General features: G+C 42.4%; 1 protein-coding gene across 6 annotated transcripts in view; it reads right to left on the bottom strand.

The window, feature by feature from the left end:
- Positions 1 to 19,567, bottom strand: part of PROM1 (prominin 1) — a 100,404-nt gene that overhangs the window by 61,620 nt on the left and 19,217 nt on the right. For all 6 annotated transcript variants that reach the window (XM_072945993.1, XM_072945999.1, XM_072946007.1 and 3 more), the window contains one exon: positions 737 to 792. In XM_072945993.1, coding sequence (XP_072802094.1) covers positions 737 to 792 — 56 coding nt within the window. The remainder of the gene's footprint in view (positions 1 to 736; positions 793 to 19,567) is intronic.

The raw sequence follows: 19,567 nt of genomic DNA, 5'->3' as shown, positions 1-19,567 counted from the left end.
TTTCCCTGGCAACCTACACTCATCATCAGTCAAAATCAAAAGAACACATTCTTCTGTTAAGTTAATCCTAGATGCAAATGGAGTGAATTAGCAGCACCTTGTATTAAGTAGAGACATGCAAGGTACCTGGATACTTTCTGCAAATACTGCACACTTATCTGGGCGAGGCCTTCAAGGCCCTCCCCTGAACTGGCCTCAGCTCATCCATCAGTTTGGCCCATGGGCTTCCTCCTCTCACACCTTGTCCTCTGCTCCCGTGGTCCCCACTGCCTGGAAAGCCACCTCCCCACTCGCTCCAGCCCTGCTTATCTTTTTCACAAATTGCAAAGTCACGTCCTTGCAGAAGAGCTTCTGGTCGGAATTAATTATTTTCCCCCTACAAATACACATGCATATGTTACAAGTACATATCCCTATTTCTAGGGATGGTCAAACAATTCATGCAGTTAGGGAGTATTCTCTCCTTAGCTAAAAAAGTAGCGTTAAGACTTCCTTTAAGGAAATTTTAGTTTCTCAACAACGTACAACTTGAAAGATGAATGTTTCTGCAAGTGTTAACTTTTGAAATTTTTGCTGCAGTTCAAATAGTATTTATAAGGCGTTTCAACAGTCCATAAAACTCAGCCAGAAAGGTTACTAAATTCTTAAATAACAGGTTGTTTAAAGATTTACTTTCAAGTGAGTCAAAATTTTGCTCATACTTATTTTTTATAACAAATACATCAATAAAAATTACCTTATCATAGTCCTTTGAGAGGTCAAATTTCTTCTGTAGAATTTTTCTTATAATATCTGGGAAGAAAAGCCACAAAACAAAATCACTTTTTCGATAAAAATATAAAATGCATATTTAGAAAATAAAGGCCTATGTATGTTCACAAATGATTGCACCTTCATATAATATTCTTATAACTTTATTCCTATTTCTTAATGTAGGTGAATAATTAAGCTAATGAGGTTCTAGCTAGAAGCAAAGAATGGAGGACAAATATTTTTGACCTACTATTTTGCCAGTGGCAGAACTGGAGGGCTGCCATTTTTAGGTTTTCAGTTTCTCACAACACACCTCAATATGAACCAGCAAACCACGTAACTCCTCATTAATACTCACTGATAAAATGTTACATTGAAATTACTAATTCTTAATAATTTGGAACCACAAGCTTAATTTATTCTTTAATAATTCCACATTTACATGATATTTTAGAAAGGAAAGGAATCTTACAATAACTTAACCCAAGAGTTCTTAACATGAGCTGTCTCTCCCTTCCCATCTCCAAGCAGTGCACTGAAAACCCTGTGATGCTAAGCAAAATTGGATTTTTCTATGCATGTTTATTTGGAGAGTTTTAAAATTCTCAGTAGGTCAGGAGCTACCTCGTATCCTGATTCACCCATCTAGTAATGCCATGGCACAGTGATGCCCAATAGGGAGAGTGACTTGTCTAAAAGCGGTAATTTGTGGATTTGAGGCCAGACCCAGGCACAGGTCTTTGTTCCCCTGCTGCGGGCCCCTCGCACACTGCACACTGTCTCCGGCCCCAGGAATGAGGTTCTGGGATGCTATGACAGTATCCTGTATGATCACTTCCAAAGTGTACTACTGTGGGAGGGGGGAGGAAAGCCCACGGTGAACCCTTTTATAAAGCAGAGACGTTCAGATTTACTGGCCAGTAAACAAAGCAAGCTTTCTTATGGGCCTTCTGGAAAACAGCTTCCCACCTGCACAGAGCAAATACGTGGAACACATCTGTAAAGGACATGCTGCAGGAATAGGGATTTTCAAGCTGGTAGGTACCCTGGGAGCCCTAGAGTTTCTCGAAGGCTCCTTGGGGACAAACCAGGGGCAGGAAGGAGCCTGAGGCTGCCCAGCCCCACGAGTGTCCTCCCACGGTGAACCAGTCTCTTTGCTTTTGTCAGTTGCACACACGTAACAGGTGTTGTTCTATACAGCTCTCTGGAGGTGAGCCAATAAGGGAGAACATGGATCACGCACCACCGGCAACCTCTGTGAAACGGTGACATTTCTCCACGTCAAACAGATGCTCCCATCAGTTTGCTTGAGGACCCCCGGCCCCTCCCGAGTCCTTCTGGGGTTCTCGTGGTCCTGAGTATCCGAGGCACGGTCCTAGCTACACCTAGTGACAACACTCATTGGTGGCTGATCCCTGTCTGTTGGCTGCCAGCTGCCCCTGACATCCTGCCAAGGCTGATCCTGGCCATGCTGGCCAAAAACCCACCCCAAGACTGTGGAGCAGAGATGGTCTCCCTTCCTGCAGTCCAGAACAACACTGTTTTACAGAAATATACTGCAAGTCGTATAAGTAGTTTCAAATTTCCTAGTAGCCACATTTAAAAAGGTGATTAGTTAATTTAAAATTAATTTTAACATGTTTTACTTAACTCCAAATATATGCAAAATAGTATTATTTCAATATGCAATCAATATAAATATTACCAAGCTATTTTACAGTCCTACTTTGCTACTAAGTGTTCAGGAGCCCGTGTAGATGCCCTTCAGCACATCTCAGATCAGACCAGCTACAGTTCAAGTGCTCCAATGCCACTCGCTCACCCTGGAGCAATTCCATTTCCCCAAAGCCCCAGGGCCTCTGTTTCCTTATCCCCCTCTCCTTCCCAGCGTGCCCAGTCACAGGAACACACAATGAGCAGCCCTCATGCTCAGCGCCACAACATCCATTCTTCCCTTGGCTTCCCTGTGTATCTCTGACTAAGCGGCTCTTAATTAGGGTGAGTGAACATCAGGGATGCCTGTAGAACACAACCCAAGCATCTTTCCTTGAAAAGCCCTGGCATTAACCTGCTGCTGCTTACACGTCATCTGGGAACCCACGGGACCTCACTCCGGGAGATTCTATCGCAGTTTTAATAGGTTCATCGCAGGGGAGAACTTAGAATCGATTACAGTCCATCTCAGAAAGCCTGTGGAAGGACCGGGGTCCCGTTTTGCCCCCCACTCTCAGTGGTTCACAAGTGTCACATTCATTCTGCTGCAGCCCAGTCCTTTGCATCTGTCTTGGCAGTTGATGTATCAGATTTGTGACAAACTGAAGGGCTCTTGGAAAGATTTTGCTCATAGGATCTATTTGACAAGACTTATCGGTTAGGTCTCTGATTTAAAAAATATACCCCACCTTTCATCTTCTAAATTCTGTTCCTGCCATTTTTTGGGAACAAAATCTCCCCAAAGTGCTAAACTAGATTAAAAATTTTTTTTGATAAAGAGATTTTTATATTTGATATAAATAGGCAAATCATTCTCCTATATGTAAAACAATATTACTGTAATGTAGTTCTTGATAAAATATTATGAAATGTTAATTTTGTTCATAGCTGCTAAATTTATCTGCCAAAAGTATTCTAATTTTAAGCTGTATTGTTTTAAAATGCTTTTTTTTTTAAAGCTTTTTAGTCAAGATTTATATTCAGGTTATTTTAATTTCTACCTGATGGTTTCTAGTCTCTTTGACCAGATGCAATAATGTAGGATTATTAACATTAAGCCTAAAATTAAGTTATAGACTTAGAAGCATTGTGGTGTAAGCATTAAAACTGGAGAATAAAATGCACAGAATAGGTTTTTCTTTATGAACAAACCTTAGAGGATGAATCATTTTTTTCCTAAATGTCAGGTTAAATTTGCTGTTGTACTCAGAATTCTTATTAATAAAAATTACACACATACACACACACACACACACACACACACACACACACACACACACACACACACACACACACCCCTGGAGCAGAGTCAGCCCTCTCGGGGAATTAAAGTGTTTACTTGGAAATGTGATTAACTAAGAGCATAAATAGTGTTACGTGCCCCGCTTGGAGACACCCACAGTGTCCCTCATTGACCCCCAGTGGCACCATCTTAAACTCACATGGTATGGGGGTCTCTGTACTAAGAGCGACTTAATCTGTTAATTTGTGCATTAAATCAACACTGGTCAAAGTGAAAGAGATTATTCACGTTTTTGCTAAAGCTATGAGTTTTATAAGTAAATAAAAATGATATTCAAGTTCAATTTAAAGTCCTACAAACACTAGGGTTGTAAATGTATAACTTTAGTAAATTAAATATGACTTAAAACACAACTCTAAGTGTTTCTTTCCAGGCACAAAAGACTTTCCAAAGGCTCTTAAAAATCAATTTGACAACTGTCCCCATCAGGACAAATTCCTGTGGGGATGGGATTCAGGCAGGCAGACCAAGTGGAATTCCTGACAAGTCCAGATAAAACACCATCCTAGACAGTCTGAAAAATGGTAACGTCTTGGATGTGCTAGCATGATGTGGGGTGCGGAAGAGCAAGAGGCATTTCGCCCTGAGAAAAGCATTTAGGGCATGGTTGGTTTGTAAGACACTAACGTGTAAAGGTTGGCATCCTTCACCATCACCCTTGTACCCCACCACCTTCACTGCTCTGCCCTCTCCTGTCCTTCAGCTTGTGGCCCGAATGAGCACCCAGCAGAACCATGTGTCACCTCACTCTCCTCGGTCAGCCCTCCTGAAGTTAGGTGGGGCCCTGAGCCTTGAGTTCTGGCCACTGGAATGTGGGCAGACACATATCCCACCACTTCCACACCTGGCCTCTAAAACCTCCTCTAAAACCTCACGTACCCTCTTTATCCATCTACGCATCACCCACCGGAGGAGCCAGTAGAGAAACACAAAGCCCAACAGGATGACGGAACCATTAAGTCGAATGCCCTGACCACCCCCCAACTCCATCACTTCTCCACTGAATGGAGCTGTGAGAGAGGAGCATTTTTCACTGAAATTTGGGCTTGTTTGTTATAGCAGACGGTGTCACTTGCCCTAACTAAAAAAGCCTTAGCCAACCAATTAAGACCCCCAACATTTTCCCACTGCAAGCATCCTCTAACAACAGCCTCATCTGCCAGGTTTGGCCAAATAAAAACTAACCCATTTTTCTCAGGAGCAGGTGTAACATACACATAATACAGGAGGCTGAGAGTTAGCACTAAGGTAAACCAGGATTTAAAAGACATCTTCATTCAAAGATCGGGATTTCTGTATTCACAAAAGAATGCATGAAATGGTATTTGAACCCAGAAAAATCACTACAAAATGCACTGCAGTATACCTCAAATAAACCCTCTTCCTATGTGGTGTATATATATATACACACCACAAATATATATATATATTTATATGTATTTATATATATTTATACTTATATACATATGCAATCTATATAAAGGAATTTTACTCAGCCATAAAAAAATGAATTTCTGCCATTTGCGAGAATGTGGATGGACCTAGAACATATTATGTTTAGTGAAATAAATCAGACAGAGAAAGACAAATACTCTAAGTTATCACTTTTATGTGGAATCTAAAAAATAAAAGAAATATATGTGGCAAAATAGAAACAGACTCACAGATATAGAAAACAAACTACTGATTACTAGTGGGGAAAGGGAAGTGGGGAGGAGCAAGATAGAGGTAGGGGATTAAGAGGTACAAATTATTATGTATAAAATAAAAAAGCAACAATGATATACTGTACAGCACAGGGAAGTACAGCCATTATTTTAATAACTTTAAATGGAGAGTAAGCTATAAAAGTATTGAATCACTATGCTGTACACATGAAACTAATATAATACTGTAAATCAACTATAGCCAATTAAAAAAAGATACAAAATACTAAAAAGAAAGAGCTCTTCCTGCCTGCTTCTTATCCACGGGTCTGCACAACCTGAGCTGTCATCCACAGGTCCACAAGCCTTTCAAAAGCTTCACTACTCCCCTGAATTCTCCTAATCTACAAAGCGTGTGTTCCCAATCAGTTCAAGCCACAGATTCAAGCACGTCTCTGCTGCTAACATATGTACGTAAAATGCTCTCAGGTAACAGTTTTATCCTGGGAAACAGGCATCAGACAAAGGGTTAAGACTAAGTGGTTGTAAGATGGCGGTACCCTCTCCAAGAGTTAGGTGCACAGGGTGGCTGGTAAAACTGGTCGTGAGCACCAGCTTCTAGGTCTAGACTGTTCTTTCTGGAGGAGGATGCAGATTTCAACCAAGATGCAAAGGTAGTTGGTGAAAATGTTAACATTTACATGATTTGAATGTGGCCCCCAGCCCTCTCCCTAGAGCCCCATGGGGAAAGGGTCTTGGATTCCAGACATAGGTACCCCACTGCTGTTAGTTGAACCTTGTCTTCTCTCATCCATCTAGGTTTTCTAGGGTTTGTTTATATGATTTAGAACATCCTGATTCCAATTTCTAGAATGAGACTGGTTTCTTCTCTTGGCAGGAAAATCTCATTAATTCAAATAAATTAGGAAACCTCTGGTTATTTGACTAATTTGACTCAGTTTACTTTTTATCAAGAAAAACGTTTAAGGAGCCAACTCACCGCATAGAAAATGTCCGAATCTACCTTACATCGGCGTAGCAGACGTGATCAGCTCTGACAGCTGATACGTTGGTGGAAAAATAAAAAGGGACTCGTGCCTCAGACATTTTGTTTTAACTTAAAGCAAATAAATACACACATATATTTGACCAGCATTTGACGAAAAGCTGAGGTGCTTTTTTGGGTGTGAGTCCTCTGGTTAGAACGGATGTGAGTTAAGATAGCACCCAAGGTAAAAGCAAGCTCCCAGCTTATTTAGAGGTAGACCTGTGCCCACCACCGCATCTCTAAACCACACGCTTAGGGTAGATGGTGATGACTCACAGATGGGCTCACAGGATGGCACCACCTACACAGAGATAGGTACTTCAGAGTAAGAACTCGGCAATCACAAACTCTGCCTCAAGAAAAATGAGAAGATCTTGCTTATTTGATTCTTCAGTGACTGGAATGGGAAAGGGCTAAACTAAACTCTTATCCAACTACACACTGCTCCCCACCCTCATCCCCAAACGCTGGTAATAACTGCCTATGTTAAGACATCAGGTTCTCCGAAGAAACAGAACTGTGTAAGAGATGAGATAGAAATAGAGGAAGAGACAGAGGCAGCAGGAGAAAGAGAGAGAGAGGGAAACAGGGAGAGAGAGAGAGACTGATTTAAAAGAACTATGGGTACTAAGTCTGAGGTCTCAGGCAGGCTGGAAACTCAGGCAGGAAGTGATGCTACGGTCCCAAGGCTGAATTTCTTCTGTGGAAATCGAGTTTTGCTCTGAAGACCTTTCAGCCGATTAGATGAGGGCCACCCACATTATCGAGGGTAGCCGCCCTCACTGACAGTCAACTTACTGTAGGTGTGAACCACATCTACAAAATACTTTCACAGCAACACCTAGACTAGCATCTCATTAAGTCCCTGGGTACCACTGTAGACACAGAAGACAAATCACGACTTGGCACAAGTCAGCTGTGTTCTCCATAGAATAATTACGCCCCGGAGGGGTGCTGCAGCAGAGGCTGTCTGAGCCGCCCTGTTACCCAGCAGGAAGACTCACCATCGTCAGTGCAACTCCCGACCAGCGGAGCCTCCAGCCAAGCCACTGGGGCCGAGCGAGCGCAAAGGCAGGGGACCGCCAACCTTGAAATGATGGCCCTTAACCACCTCCAAAATTGACTTACGTTTGGTGTGCGCAGACAGATAAATGCTTTTTGAAAATATTTCCATCAAAAATGACAGAACTAAATGAGTTTATCACTTGCAAGGTCAGTGTTGCTTTTCTGAAGAATGTACTTAAGAGAGCCTATCTCCCAGCAGCCTGGTTTGGTCAAGTGTGTCCACTGTCCTTTGAGGCTTGGATGAACGTGACTGACCCACTTCTCGGCTCACATTTTCCTGTGGCTGGTGTGGGTGAGGATTTGGGGACCCAGACGATGCAACTGCCTCAGGTCTTGGACCGAGACGGGTCTGCCATCTGTGTTGCCACCATATCTCCTTCTGGAGTGGCAGCGCTGAGTCTGTCTGACTTCAGGACCTGGGTGATAATGCATTTTAGCAACCACTTCAGGCGGCAGGTCCTGAACCTTTCCGTTTCACGGAGAGCTACCTTCTGCCGCTCAACTCCTCCATCAACGTGACTAAACTCTTTGGTTTGGTTTTTAATAAAAGGATTGATGCTTCAGACATTTGGAAGCCAAGCTGGGTTTATTAGAACTCCAAACATATTCCCCCTGCCTCCAACTATATCATCCAGTATTCTGGAGGGTGAGCCCCCTTTCCTGGATTTAAAGCACAGTTCAAACACCCTTGGTGCGGTTTTCCCTTCATTTCAGCTGTCAGCACGGGACTGCACCGTTGTCCTTGAATTGACTGGGGCGGCTACCCGGCAGGACTGGCACACTTCGGCTTGTACTAGAATTAATGACTTGCTCTTCAAGAAAAGAGCTCGGAAAAACGGCGCACAGGAAGCGATTCTTGGGAAAACATCTGGTACCAGGCTGGCCCCTGTAGCTTTCCCCGACCAGATGTTTACACCAGTCTGTGCCTGGGGATCCTATTTCATCGTCAGGCAACGAGCAGCCAAGCCTGCGACGGGCAGGCCTGCCCTTCAATCACTGCAAATTCCTTTAGAGGAAGCAGGCTCTCAGGTTGCACAGGAGAAGGGAGACCTCTGGGGTCTCCTGGAGCTCGGACAAAGATGCAAGTTGGATAAGGGCTCAGGGCCCAGGGGCTCCCTAATGATGGGCGGGGGCTGGGAGGGGGCCGCTGGGACTGAGACGGGTCTGCCATCTGTGTCGCCACCACTGGTAAATCGGGGGAGTAGGGTGGAGGGGCTTGTGGAGTCCCAGGGTGTCTGGCTCATCTCCTCCCCTAAGACATTCCTGGAAAGCGTAGCTCCACTATCATCTTTGGATTGTTTGAGGAACGTTGGCTTGAGGATGTTTAAAAGGAATAGTTTGACTTACATCCTTCGGTTGGCACCGAGGTCCAGGTGATCGCACACACACTCCTGTGAGAATGTGAATCCACTACACCCTGTTTTTTTCTACCACGTGACAGAGGAAGGTTCAGCTGTTGAGCACGGCCTCCCCACAACCGGGGACAGAAGGTGGGACCAGGACGTGAGTGGAGGGGGACTTTTTTTTCCTCTGTATACTTGGAATACACTTGAATTTTTAAGAGAATATTAAAAAGTTTTTAAACAAAGTACTTTTATTGACATACCCTTCTACTTTTTCCAAACCCTCCCCTTCCAAAAAAATCACTAAAAAATTGAGTTTGTAACACTATCAAGTTAAAAATTTCAGTTCCCATACATGTGAATCAGATTTTACAGTATCTAGTATAGGAGATGTGACCTGGAGCTATTTTTATAGTATTTCAGCATGTAGTATTTGTTATTTTAAAAAAAAGGGAAAAGAAATAAGGCTGAAATCTGCAAAATTTAGATGCTGCCCAATAATGACTGGGAAAGGAATAACCAAATATTCAAGATCTGGATAAGCCCAGTTTTGTCCCAACAAGTGTGTGGTCCAGACAAGGTACACTCTTCCAGTGTTTTGTGAATAATCACCAGAAGCAGCTTTTTTTGGGCTTTGTCTCCACCCCTTCTTCTTGCACTAGCTGAGCTGAACAGTCTCCCAGAGTCTTTCGTGTGTGTCCCCAAACCACTGTCTGCTCATTGTACTTGTGGATGCAATTTCATAACTGAATTAAATATTATGTAAGCGGATAAAACATGACTTCCAAAAGCAAAAGTGATTGATACAAATTCTCAGTGGTATGCTTTTTAAAACTCAGTAAAGAGGAGTCATTTTAAAAAGAACAAGAGCTGTTGAATTCAGTGTAGGGGAGGCAACTTTAAAAGCCCAGATAGAAAAACCAATAAAAATCTAGGGAAAAAAAAAAAAATCAGTGCTTAGTTTACACCACACATTCTTGTTACATGAATGAAACCCAAACTGGACATCATCAAAGTTATGCTGGGGAAATTCCTATCCAGAGCCCCATAGTCGATGGACCTTCAGAATGTTTGGTGGGGAATGAGGATGTAGGAATTTGCAAACAGGTCTTTCTCACCAGCATGGAGAACTAGCCAGATATGTGTGTGTGTGTGTGTGTGTTTCACTTTTCTTGGGCACACCAGAGAACTGAGGCTTCAAAGCAATCGATTCAAAGAGCACCACACTACTGAAGGAGAGACAAGGGACCCACAAGCTGTTTCCCCTTTGCTGGTCAGGCGAAAAGGAACCACAGAAAATGTTCCCAACCTATTAAAGGGCACGTATGGGCTAGCGTGTCCCCGAGGAATACCTGGAGGACCCAGAAATGTGGAGGAGTCTGCATTTGCTTGCAAGCTTCCACTGGGGCGGGGGAGGTGCCTGGAGAAAGTCCCCATGGTGGCAGGTGGGCAGGTGATGGGTTGCCACTGGGGACACACACAAAGACCACAGACTTCCCTGGACATTTCTCTCAGAGAAAAAGCATTAAAGCCACTTGAGGAAGGGCAGCGAACCCTCTGTGCCCTGTGGCCAAGGCAAAACTCCACTGCTTCCAGGGTGGGGGATGTCAGCAAAACTCATCCGCCCGTGGGGAACAGGTTGAAACCCTCCTGCCTGTGGGACACAGGTAAAGGCCCACTGCTGCTGGGGGACAGGGCGGGAGCAAAAGCCCTTTGTTCCTAGGGAGGAAAGCACTCTTGGGCAGAAAGCTCGCTCCTTTCCAGCACCGAAGGCAAATTCCCAGTAAGAGTTTGGCTGCCATGGGGAGGGGGAGAGGAACACCGATAAAAGCCCCTCCCACTCCCCGAGCTCAGCGCACAGGGCCAGCCTAAGCCTGAGGCTGGACCAGGGTAGCCGGAGACCATCCCTCACTGCCTCCCCCCATGAGCCTGCCACTGGGCGGAGGAGCAGGAGCACGAGAGGGGCCCTCGGTGGCACAGGTGAGCAGGGACCGCTAGGGGCTGAGGGAGGAGCGGGCACACGGAAGAAAACCCTCCACACGCCAGGCCCCTCGCTGCACACATGGCAACCACACTCCACGGCTGGGGGAGTTGCAAGCCCGCGAAGACGCTCCAACAGCAAACTGCTCGACCAGGAGGGCTCCGCCTCCGGAAAGCAGAGAAGGCATGTCCGTATCTGGGAATAACCACGGTTCAGCCCAGCTCCTACAGTTCTCCTCAGGATGCCCAGCATTCAGGAAAAAATCACAAGACACATGAAAAAGATTCTCCAAGGAAGAATCAAACCCAGAGAGGATCCAGATGTTAGAAACCTTTCAGAGATGAATTAAAAAAAAAAAGACTGTTGAGGGAATTTACATTTATACTTCAAGGTAAAATAACATGCTTAAGAAAAGTACGTACAAAACTTGTGGTTACCCGGACGGGGAAGGAGGGAAGGAAGGATAAATTGGGAGTTCGGGATTGGCAGATACAAACTGCTGTGTACAGAACAGATAAACAACATGGTCCTTCTGTATGGCTCAGGGAACTATATTCAATGGTTTGTAGTAACCTGTAATGAAAATGAATACGTTATGTATAATTGAATCACTATACTTTACTCCAGAAATGAATACAACATTGTAAATCAACTATACTTCAACTTCAAAAAATGTTAAAAACAAAAAAAAAAGTACGTATAATTTTTAGGATTCCCCAAATTTGCCGACTTTAACGAATCGACTATCAATCATAATCATGTTGAATAAGAGGGTTCAACTCTCCTTAAATTAATCCTCATTTTTTTAACCATAAATCAATCCAGTGGCAATTCTCTAAGAATCATAATAACCTATCCTGTTCTGTCCAAATCTCCAATCTGTGGCTTTTACTACCCTACTCCCACTTTCTAACTTTCTCAGTCTTTTAGAGGAAAGGGAGGGGAAGATAAGGGACTATTAACCAGAGCCAAGCGCTCTAGGCAATGTGGCAAAGCAGAGAGAGCACATGATTTAGAACCAGTCAGAAGTGGTTTCAAGTTCTGCCTCCAGCACTCAGAAGCAATGTGACCGGTCTGAATATGGGCCAAGTTACAGAAACCCTCTGGGCCTCGAGATCTTCATCTGTAAAATGGAGAGAAAGCAACTGCCACTCATGAGCTCATCAGAATGACACGAGATGGCCACCACACAGAATCCTGCCAGCAGTCCCCGTATCGCTCCCATTCCCAGATGAGGACACTGGGGCCGAGGAAGGTTGAATACATTGCACATGATCCCTCAGGTGATAAACGGTGAGTCAGGAATTCAGACTCAGGAGTGTTTTCATGCTGAAGCCCATGCTCTTTCCAGTACACAGCCCTGTGTGGATCCAGATCCCAGGTCCAGCCTTGCAGCCTGTGGGATGTGAAGTGACTCGGGCCCTTGCCTTGAATTCCCTAGGCTCCCACTTCTTCATATGTAAAATGAGTTAATACTGCCTACCTTGCAAGATTATTCTAAGTATTGTAAGTAGAAAAGCACTTAGAAGAGTATCTGACACAAAATAAATGTCCCCAAATAGTGGTGGTGATGGTGGTAGCTGTAATGGTGGTTTATGAAAAGACAGATCTTTGGGCTTTTTAATCCAAGATAGATATTGACAAAACATCTATTAATGGCAGGCAAGGGGACAAGACTGGGAGATGAGAGACTTTGCTCCATGATATTTTGTTAAGTTCCTCGCTCTCCCAGGCTGAAGTTTTCTCATCGGTATAATGACATGGTCAGACTACACTCCTCAAAATAGGAGTGTAGATGAAGAGATACAGTGTGTTCATGGACTGGAAGAATTAAAATGGCCATACCACCCAGGGCAATCTATACATTCAGTGCAATCCCTATCAAAATACCAAGTGCATTCTTCATGGAACTAGAACAAATAATTCTCAAATATGTATGGAAACACAAAAGACCCTCATGAGCCAAAGCAATATTGAGAAAGAAGAACAGAGCTCGAGGTATCACAGTCCCTGACTTCAGACTATATTACAAAGTTACAGTAATCAAAATAGTATGGTATTGGCCCAAAAATAGACACATAGATCAATGGAATGGGATAGAAAGTACAGAAATAAACTCATGCACTTGCGGTCAATTAACCTCCGACAAAGGAGGCAAGAATATGCAATGAAGAAAAGACAGTCCCTTCAGTAAGTGGTGCTGGGAAAACTGGACAGCGGCATGTAAAAGAGTGAAATTAGAACATTTTCCCACACCACACAAAAAGATATACTCAAAATGGATTAAAGACCTAAATGTAAGACCAGAAATCATAAAACTCTTAGAGGAAAACATAGGCAGAACACTCTGACATAAACTGCAGCAATATCTCATAGCAATATTTTTTTGGATCTGTCTCCTAAAGCAAAATAAATAAAAGCAGAAATAAACAAATGGGATCTAATTAAACTCAAAGGCTTTTGCACAGCAAAAGAAATCATCGACAAAACAAAAGACAACCTACTGAATGGGAGAAAATATTTGCAGATGATAAGACTGTAGGGGGTTAATATCCAACATATATAAACAACTTATATAACACACACACACACACACACACACACACACACACACACACAAACAGCTCAATTTAAAAATGGGCAGAAAAACTGAATAGATATTTTTCCAAACAGGAAATGTAGATAACAAACAGACACAAGAAAAGATGCTCAACATTGCATCAGGGAAAGGCAAATCAAAACCTTAATGAGGTATCACTCACACCTGTCAGAATGGCTATCACCAAAAAGAACACAAGTAATAGATGTTGGCAAGGATGTGGAGAAAAGAGAACCCTCATCACTGTTGGTGGGAATGTAAACTGGTGCAGCTACTATGGAAAACAGTACAGAGGTTTCTCAAAAAACTAAAAATAGAACAACTATATGACCCAGCAATTCCACTCCTGGGTATATATCCAAAGAAAATGAAAACATTAATCAGAAAAGAAACATGTACCCCAATGTTCACAGCAGTATTATTTACAATTACCAAGATATGGTAGCAACCTAAGTGTCCATCAAAAGATGAATGGATAAAGAAGATATACACAATGGAATATTACTCAGTCATAAAAAAGACTGAAATCTTGCCATTTGCAACAACATGGATGGACCCAGAAGGTATTATGTTTAGTGAAAAAAGTCAAACAGAAAAATGCAAATACTGTATGTTATCACTTATATGTGGAATCTAAAAACATAAAACAAATGAATATAATAGAAACAGACTCACAGATATAAAGAACAAACTAGTGATTACCAGCAGGGAGAGGGGCAAAACAGGGGTAGCAGATTAAGAGGTACAAATTACTATGTATAAAATAAATAAGCTACCAGGGTATATTATCCAGCACAAGGAATACTGCCAATATTTCATAATAACTTTAAATGGAGGGTAATCTATAAAAATTTTGAATCACTATGTTGTATACTTGAAAATAATATAATATTGTATATCAACTATATTTCAATAAAAATACATCTCGAAAAAAACACTTAATAGGCACAAATATGTCCTAGACCCTATACTGAGTGTTAAGGATACAGAGACGAAAAGATAAAATTCTTGGGGCTCACAGTCTACTGGGAGCACAGACAAGTGGATAAAAAGTAGGTGTGCTGTTTGGGAAGATGGGGTCATACAAGGTTCACCGTCAGCAGGTCAAGTCGGGGGAGTTGTGGCGAATAAGGAAACACTCGTGGAGCAGATGATGTTTGAGCTGTGTTTTAAAAGAGAGACAGAATTGCATTATGTGAAAGTCCTGAGCCTGTCTGTGAGCCTGGACTTCGACCACTGTCTTCCAGTCACTCCTCGAGGCAGGGCAGAGCTGGGAACTCAGAATGAGACTGGGATTAGCAAGAGCCCGGAGGCCCCCAAAGACAACTTCCCAAACCCCAGTACAAAAACGACATCTGCTTATTTGCTCTGAATCTCTCCTACATAAACTTCCTAAGTGTCAGAGAACAAAACCCCAAATGAAGAGGAAGTCAGTGAAATGCCCAAAGTCCACCTCCTTTCAATTTAAACACAAAAACAAACCAACTTCTGTTGGATCAACAGCACTGCCTGTTTGTTAGCGGTGGGATGGGAAGCCCCGCAGCCAGGGTGGAGACGGAAGGAATGCTTTATGAGGGCTGAACCCACACCTGGGCCCCTGGGCCCCCTCGGAGGGTGCAGGGGCTAAATAAGGCCCCCCAGCCATTGAGGCAGCACGTGCACCTTCCCCCGCATCTGCGATTACATACATTCATTCACGGCACCCCACAGATCCCAAGTCCCTGAGCTCTGTTCGGGCCACTCAAAAGTCACCCCTGAGTCCTGGGGAAATACTAGACTGTGCGGGCTTTCTCCCTTCCTGTGACATGGCACCACAATGCTCCTGACACAGCAGAAAGCCACTCATGAATGGAAAAGAAATGATAGAGCATGACCATTCACAATCAACACAGTGATGATTTATGAAGGCACGGGTAATCCCTGGATGCTAAAAGCACTCAGCCAACGAGGGCTGGGGAACAGGACAGGATATGGGGAAAACTGGAAGATACCACCTTAATCAAATCATCAAACTTAATTTCACCAATCATGGGACAAACTGACATCAGTAACTTCCAGATGGGATCCACTGAGTGGATCCAGCATGCACGTAGTACCCCGACAGATTTCATTTGAATCTAATCATGAGAAATCAAGGTAAATTCAAAATTGAGGGGAAAATGGCTTAGGCTCGTCCATAAAACTTGTATGCTATTAAGAAAAAAAGGCTAGGGAACTGTTCTAGATTAAAGGAGACTAAATCTAAGGTGAGGCAGGGTTCTCGACTGAATACTGGATCCAGGGAATAAAAACTATATAGAACATTATGGAGAAATCTGAGAAATGTAAATATGAACTATATATTAGATAAAAGTGTTACAATAATGTTAAATGTCCTGAGTGTCATACTTGCATGTGGTTATGTAGGAGAGACTAAGTCTTACAAGATGCATGCTGTGGTGTGGCAAAATAGTAACAAAGTAGTGTGGCAAAATATTAACAATTGATGAATCTATAAAGGACAGACAGGTGTCCATTTGCACTATTGTTGTAACATTTCTAAAGTTTAGAAATGATTCAAGATAAAAATCTGGAAGGCAAAAGTTCCTGGATCTCTTCTCATCTTTCTCCCTATAATCATTTTCCCTTTTCCAAACTCTGTTTCTAATACTAGTTAGCCAGTTAACCTATTTTCCTGTTTATTAGGGGCAAAACTTTTGAACTCAGTTTTAGAAAGTCACACATTTTATGCTTTGTTCTTTCCTTTTTGGGATTCTGACTCAAGGAACAAAGGAATAAGTAAAAAGGTAACTGGGAAAATGGATATCACACTTAATGATGAGAATTAATAGTAAAAAAATAGAATTCTTATTAATTTTGGTAGTTCGGTAAGGACAGTGTGGATAGTAAGAAATGCCCGTATTCTTTAGAAAGGCACATTGATGTGGAAGGTGAAATGATAGTATGTCTGAATTTGCTTTAAATGTCCCAGCAAAGAAACAAGAAAGAAAAGAGGACAGATGAAACAAATATGAGAAAAACTGATAAATTTTTTCATCTGGGCAACTGGCTAATGAGGATTCACTGTATTATTCTTTCCAGTTTTGGGGTAGGTTTGAAAATTTTTTATAAACAATTTATAGGAAAGGGGAGGGTATAGCTCAGGTGGTAGAGTGCATAGTTAGCATGCAAAAGGTCATGGGTTCAATACCCAGTAACTTCTCCAATAATAAAAAAATAAGTAAGCCTAATTACCTCTCCCCACCAAAACAAAAACAAAAATAAAGAAACAGATTAATAAAAACATATAGGAAATCTTACTTCCCTCTCACTCCATCCTTCAATTCATATCTTCATTCCACGTAACCCACTTTTAGTGACGTCACCTCCTAATTGATCCCTTGGACTCACATCTCTCTTAACTCCATTCCTTTCTAGACAATGTTGTCAGATTAACTAACCTACAACCCTTTTTACATGGCCTCCACTAATTATCTTTAAAGCTGTGCATAATGTGACCCTATCCTTCCCACTGAAATTAAAGCGAGTGCAGGCTTTGGAATCAGACTGACCAAATACGGATCTTGGCTCGCCCAGACAGTCCGGTGCACACCTTCTCTCCTGGCCTAATCATTATCAGTGCTCTCTCTCACTCTTAAAAAGTCCTGGTTTAGATGATAAATTAAATGGCCACCCTAAATCATGTGATCCTGAGTTCAAATTCCAGATCTGATACTTAATGCTGTGTGACCTTGGCAATCTATTTAACACCCCTGGACCTCAATTGTCTCATCTTTGATACGGAGGTAATAAATACCCATTGCTAAAAATAATACGTCAAAAGCCCAGCACATATTACACAATCAATAGGCAGCTGCTATAATTATGTCTCCCTCCAAACAAGACCCCTCCAATCCAGCCAGATCTCCTCCTTTGTCCCCAAAACAAACAAAAAAGACCTTATTCCAACCCTCTGAGGCTTGGTGATGCTATCCCCCCACCTATCCAAACCCTCCTTCTGTCCTTCAAATTAACACTCGAGGGCCTTTGCCAACTTCCCTCATCACTAATTACCTACAGTTCATCAACCACTTGTGAGATTGAATGATCCATCAGTTTACATGTCTCCTGGACTATTTGTTCTCTGTAAATATATTTCATCTCTTCAACTGGAGATTGTTCATTCCTTAAAGTAGGAAATGTTCTTTCTCCCACGTAAATCTTATCACTCCTAACCCAGTGTTATGCACCTGCAGCCTATCTTCAGTAGAACTTGCATGCCCTAAACAAGACACCTCAATCCAACCTAAGAAATAACTTCTTCTAGGTAAGAATATTTTCTTTGAAAAAAGAAATCTAGAAATACAATCATGATACTATTCTTAAGTTATATTTCATTACATTTTAAGAAATTCCTGTATGTCTTTTGCCTCGTCTTTTTTATTAAGCTCCAAAGGAGGAAGGCTGAGAAATCAAAGACTTCTTATAAACTAAATCATAACCCAAATCACCACTACTGTTGAACTTTAAAACCCCAGCCGTTCCAATGGTACATTAAATATCACACAAAATCTGACTTCCCTCCGGCTCTAAGTCCTTAATTCAGTCTGGTTTTTAAATGTGCAATCTATTTCTCAAAAGTCTCATTTATCATAATAAAAAATGATTTGACCCTAAAGCACAGTCAGTTCTAGATATTCTGCGTATACTGGAGACCAGTGGGTGCACGGTCTGAAACCAGATGTCCTAAATACCTTTTTTTCTTCCAAGTCTTAACTTTATGCTTACATTCTATATGGGGATATAGCGTGATTTTCACTATATAAAAAAAATTTTAAAATGTCTTTGCCTAGGGAAAAAAAATCTGAAGACAATGTTTTTTCTTTGGGTGGAGAATGGACCTTTTTAAAATCTCTGTTTCTGTATATTTTGTATGAACATATTCTACCTGCAAAATGGAAACAAATAAAAGTATGTCTCTTGTGCTTGCAAAGAATGATATTAACTAACAATAATAAACTATTCACTTAGTCAAAAAAAGCGTATTCATTCAACAAAAGCTCCTGCTATACCCAAGTACCAAGAATCCAGTTTCAAACAACAAAGCAGGCACTGCCTCCAACCCAGCCAACAACTCCCCTGCCGTCCTTCCTGCCTGCCTGACCTACCAGCATTCATTTGACTGTGTGACCTGAAATGAGCGAGCTTCCCATCTCTGGGCCTTAGTTTTCTCGTCTGTAAAATGGGACTAGGAAATTGGATGATTATTTCTGATGAGATGATCATCCCTCAATGATAGAGTCCCTAAAACCAAGTGGCCTGATTAGGCGAAAGGTTTCTGTACAAAGAGCTGTTGACACAAAATCAACACTAAAAAGACAGAGACTCGGCTACATAACTGGGGCAGAAGGCATTTCACAAACTCCACAAAAAGGAAACACAGATGAGAGAACCATCAACCACAGGAGTGATCAGAAATAAGTATAAAGTAACAAGATGCAATTAATTCAGTCTTAAAAAATCCCAGCACATTACTGGTGGCGGCATCAACCATTTCAGGACCTTCTGGGAAATGGGTAGTTCTTTCAAAGACTTTGAAAATGATCATACCTTTTGACTAATTAGTCATTGAGGGGAAAGAATTCTAAATGCCTGAATAAGCCTAGTGAAAAACTGGAAATAAAAATAGGGAGGGATGAATTAGTTTCCATGGGATTCCACCCATTTTCTCCATGAAGTAGGAGGCCACTGGCTGGTGGAGGAGGGCTCAGGGTAGAAATTTCAAAAGAGAAGAGAAAGTATGCATATAGTATGAGAAACAAGTCAGGACCATCAGGGAGTGTGGTGTGTTTGGAGAGAGATACTAAATTAGAGAGTGTGGCCAGAGATGGTCCCTGAGGTGCTGACATTTGAGCAAAGACCAAGCGACAGGAGAAACAAGCCATGCAGAGGAATGGTCCAAACAAAGGGAATGGCCAGATGCCAAGGGTCTGTGGCAGGACATCATGTGGCACGTTCAGGAAGGGCTGGGAGGAAGCTGGGGTGACTGTTACGGTCCTTCAGAGGCTACTGTGTCCCCCACTTCCCCGTTCTCTCCCCCTAAGTGAGGAGGCATCTCCACTGGTCCAGGCGACCGG

This window comes from Vicugna pacos, chromosome 2, assembly GCF_048564905.1.
Source record: "Vicugna pacos chromosome 2, VicPac4, whole genome shotgun sequence".
NCBI classification, from domain to species: Eukaryota; Metazoa; Chordata; class Mammalia; order Artiodactyla; family Camelidae; genus Vicugna; species Vicugna pacos.
This window is presented reverse-complemented; position numbering and strand designations above follow the sequence as displayed.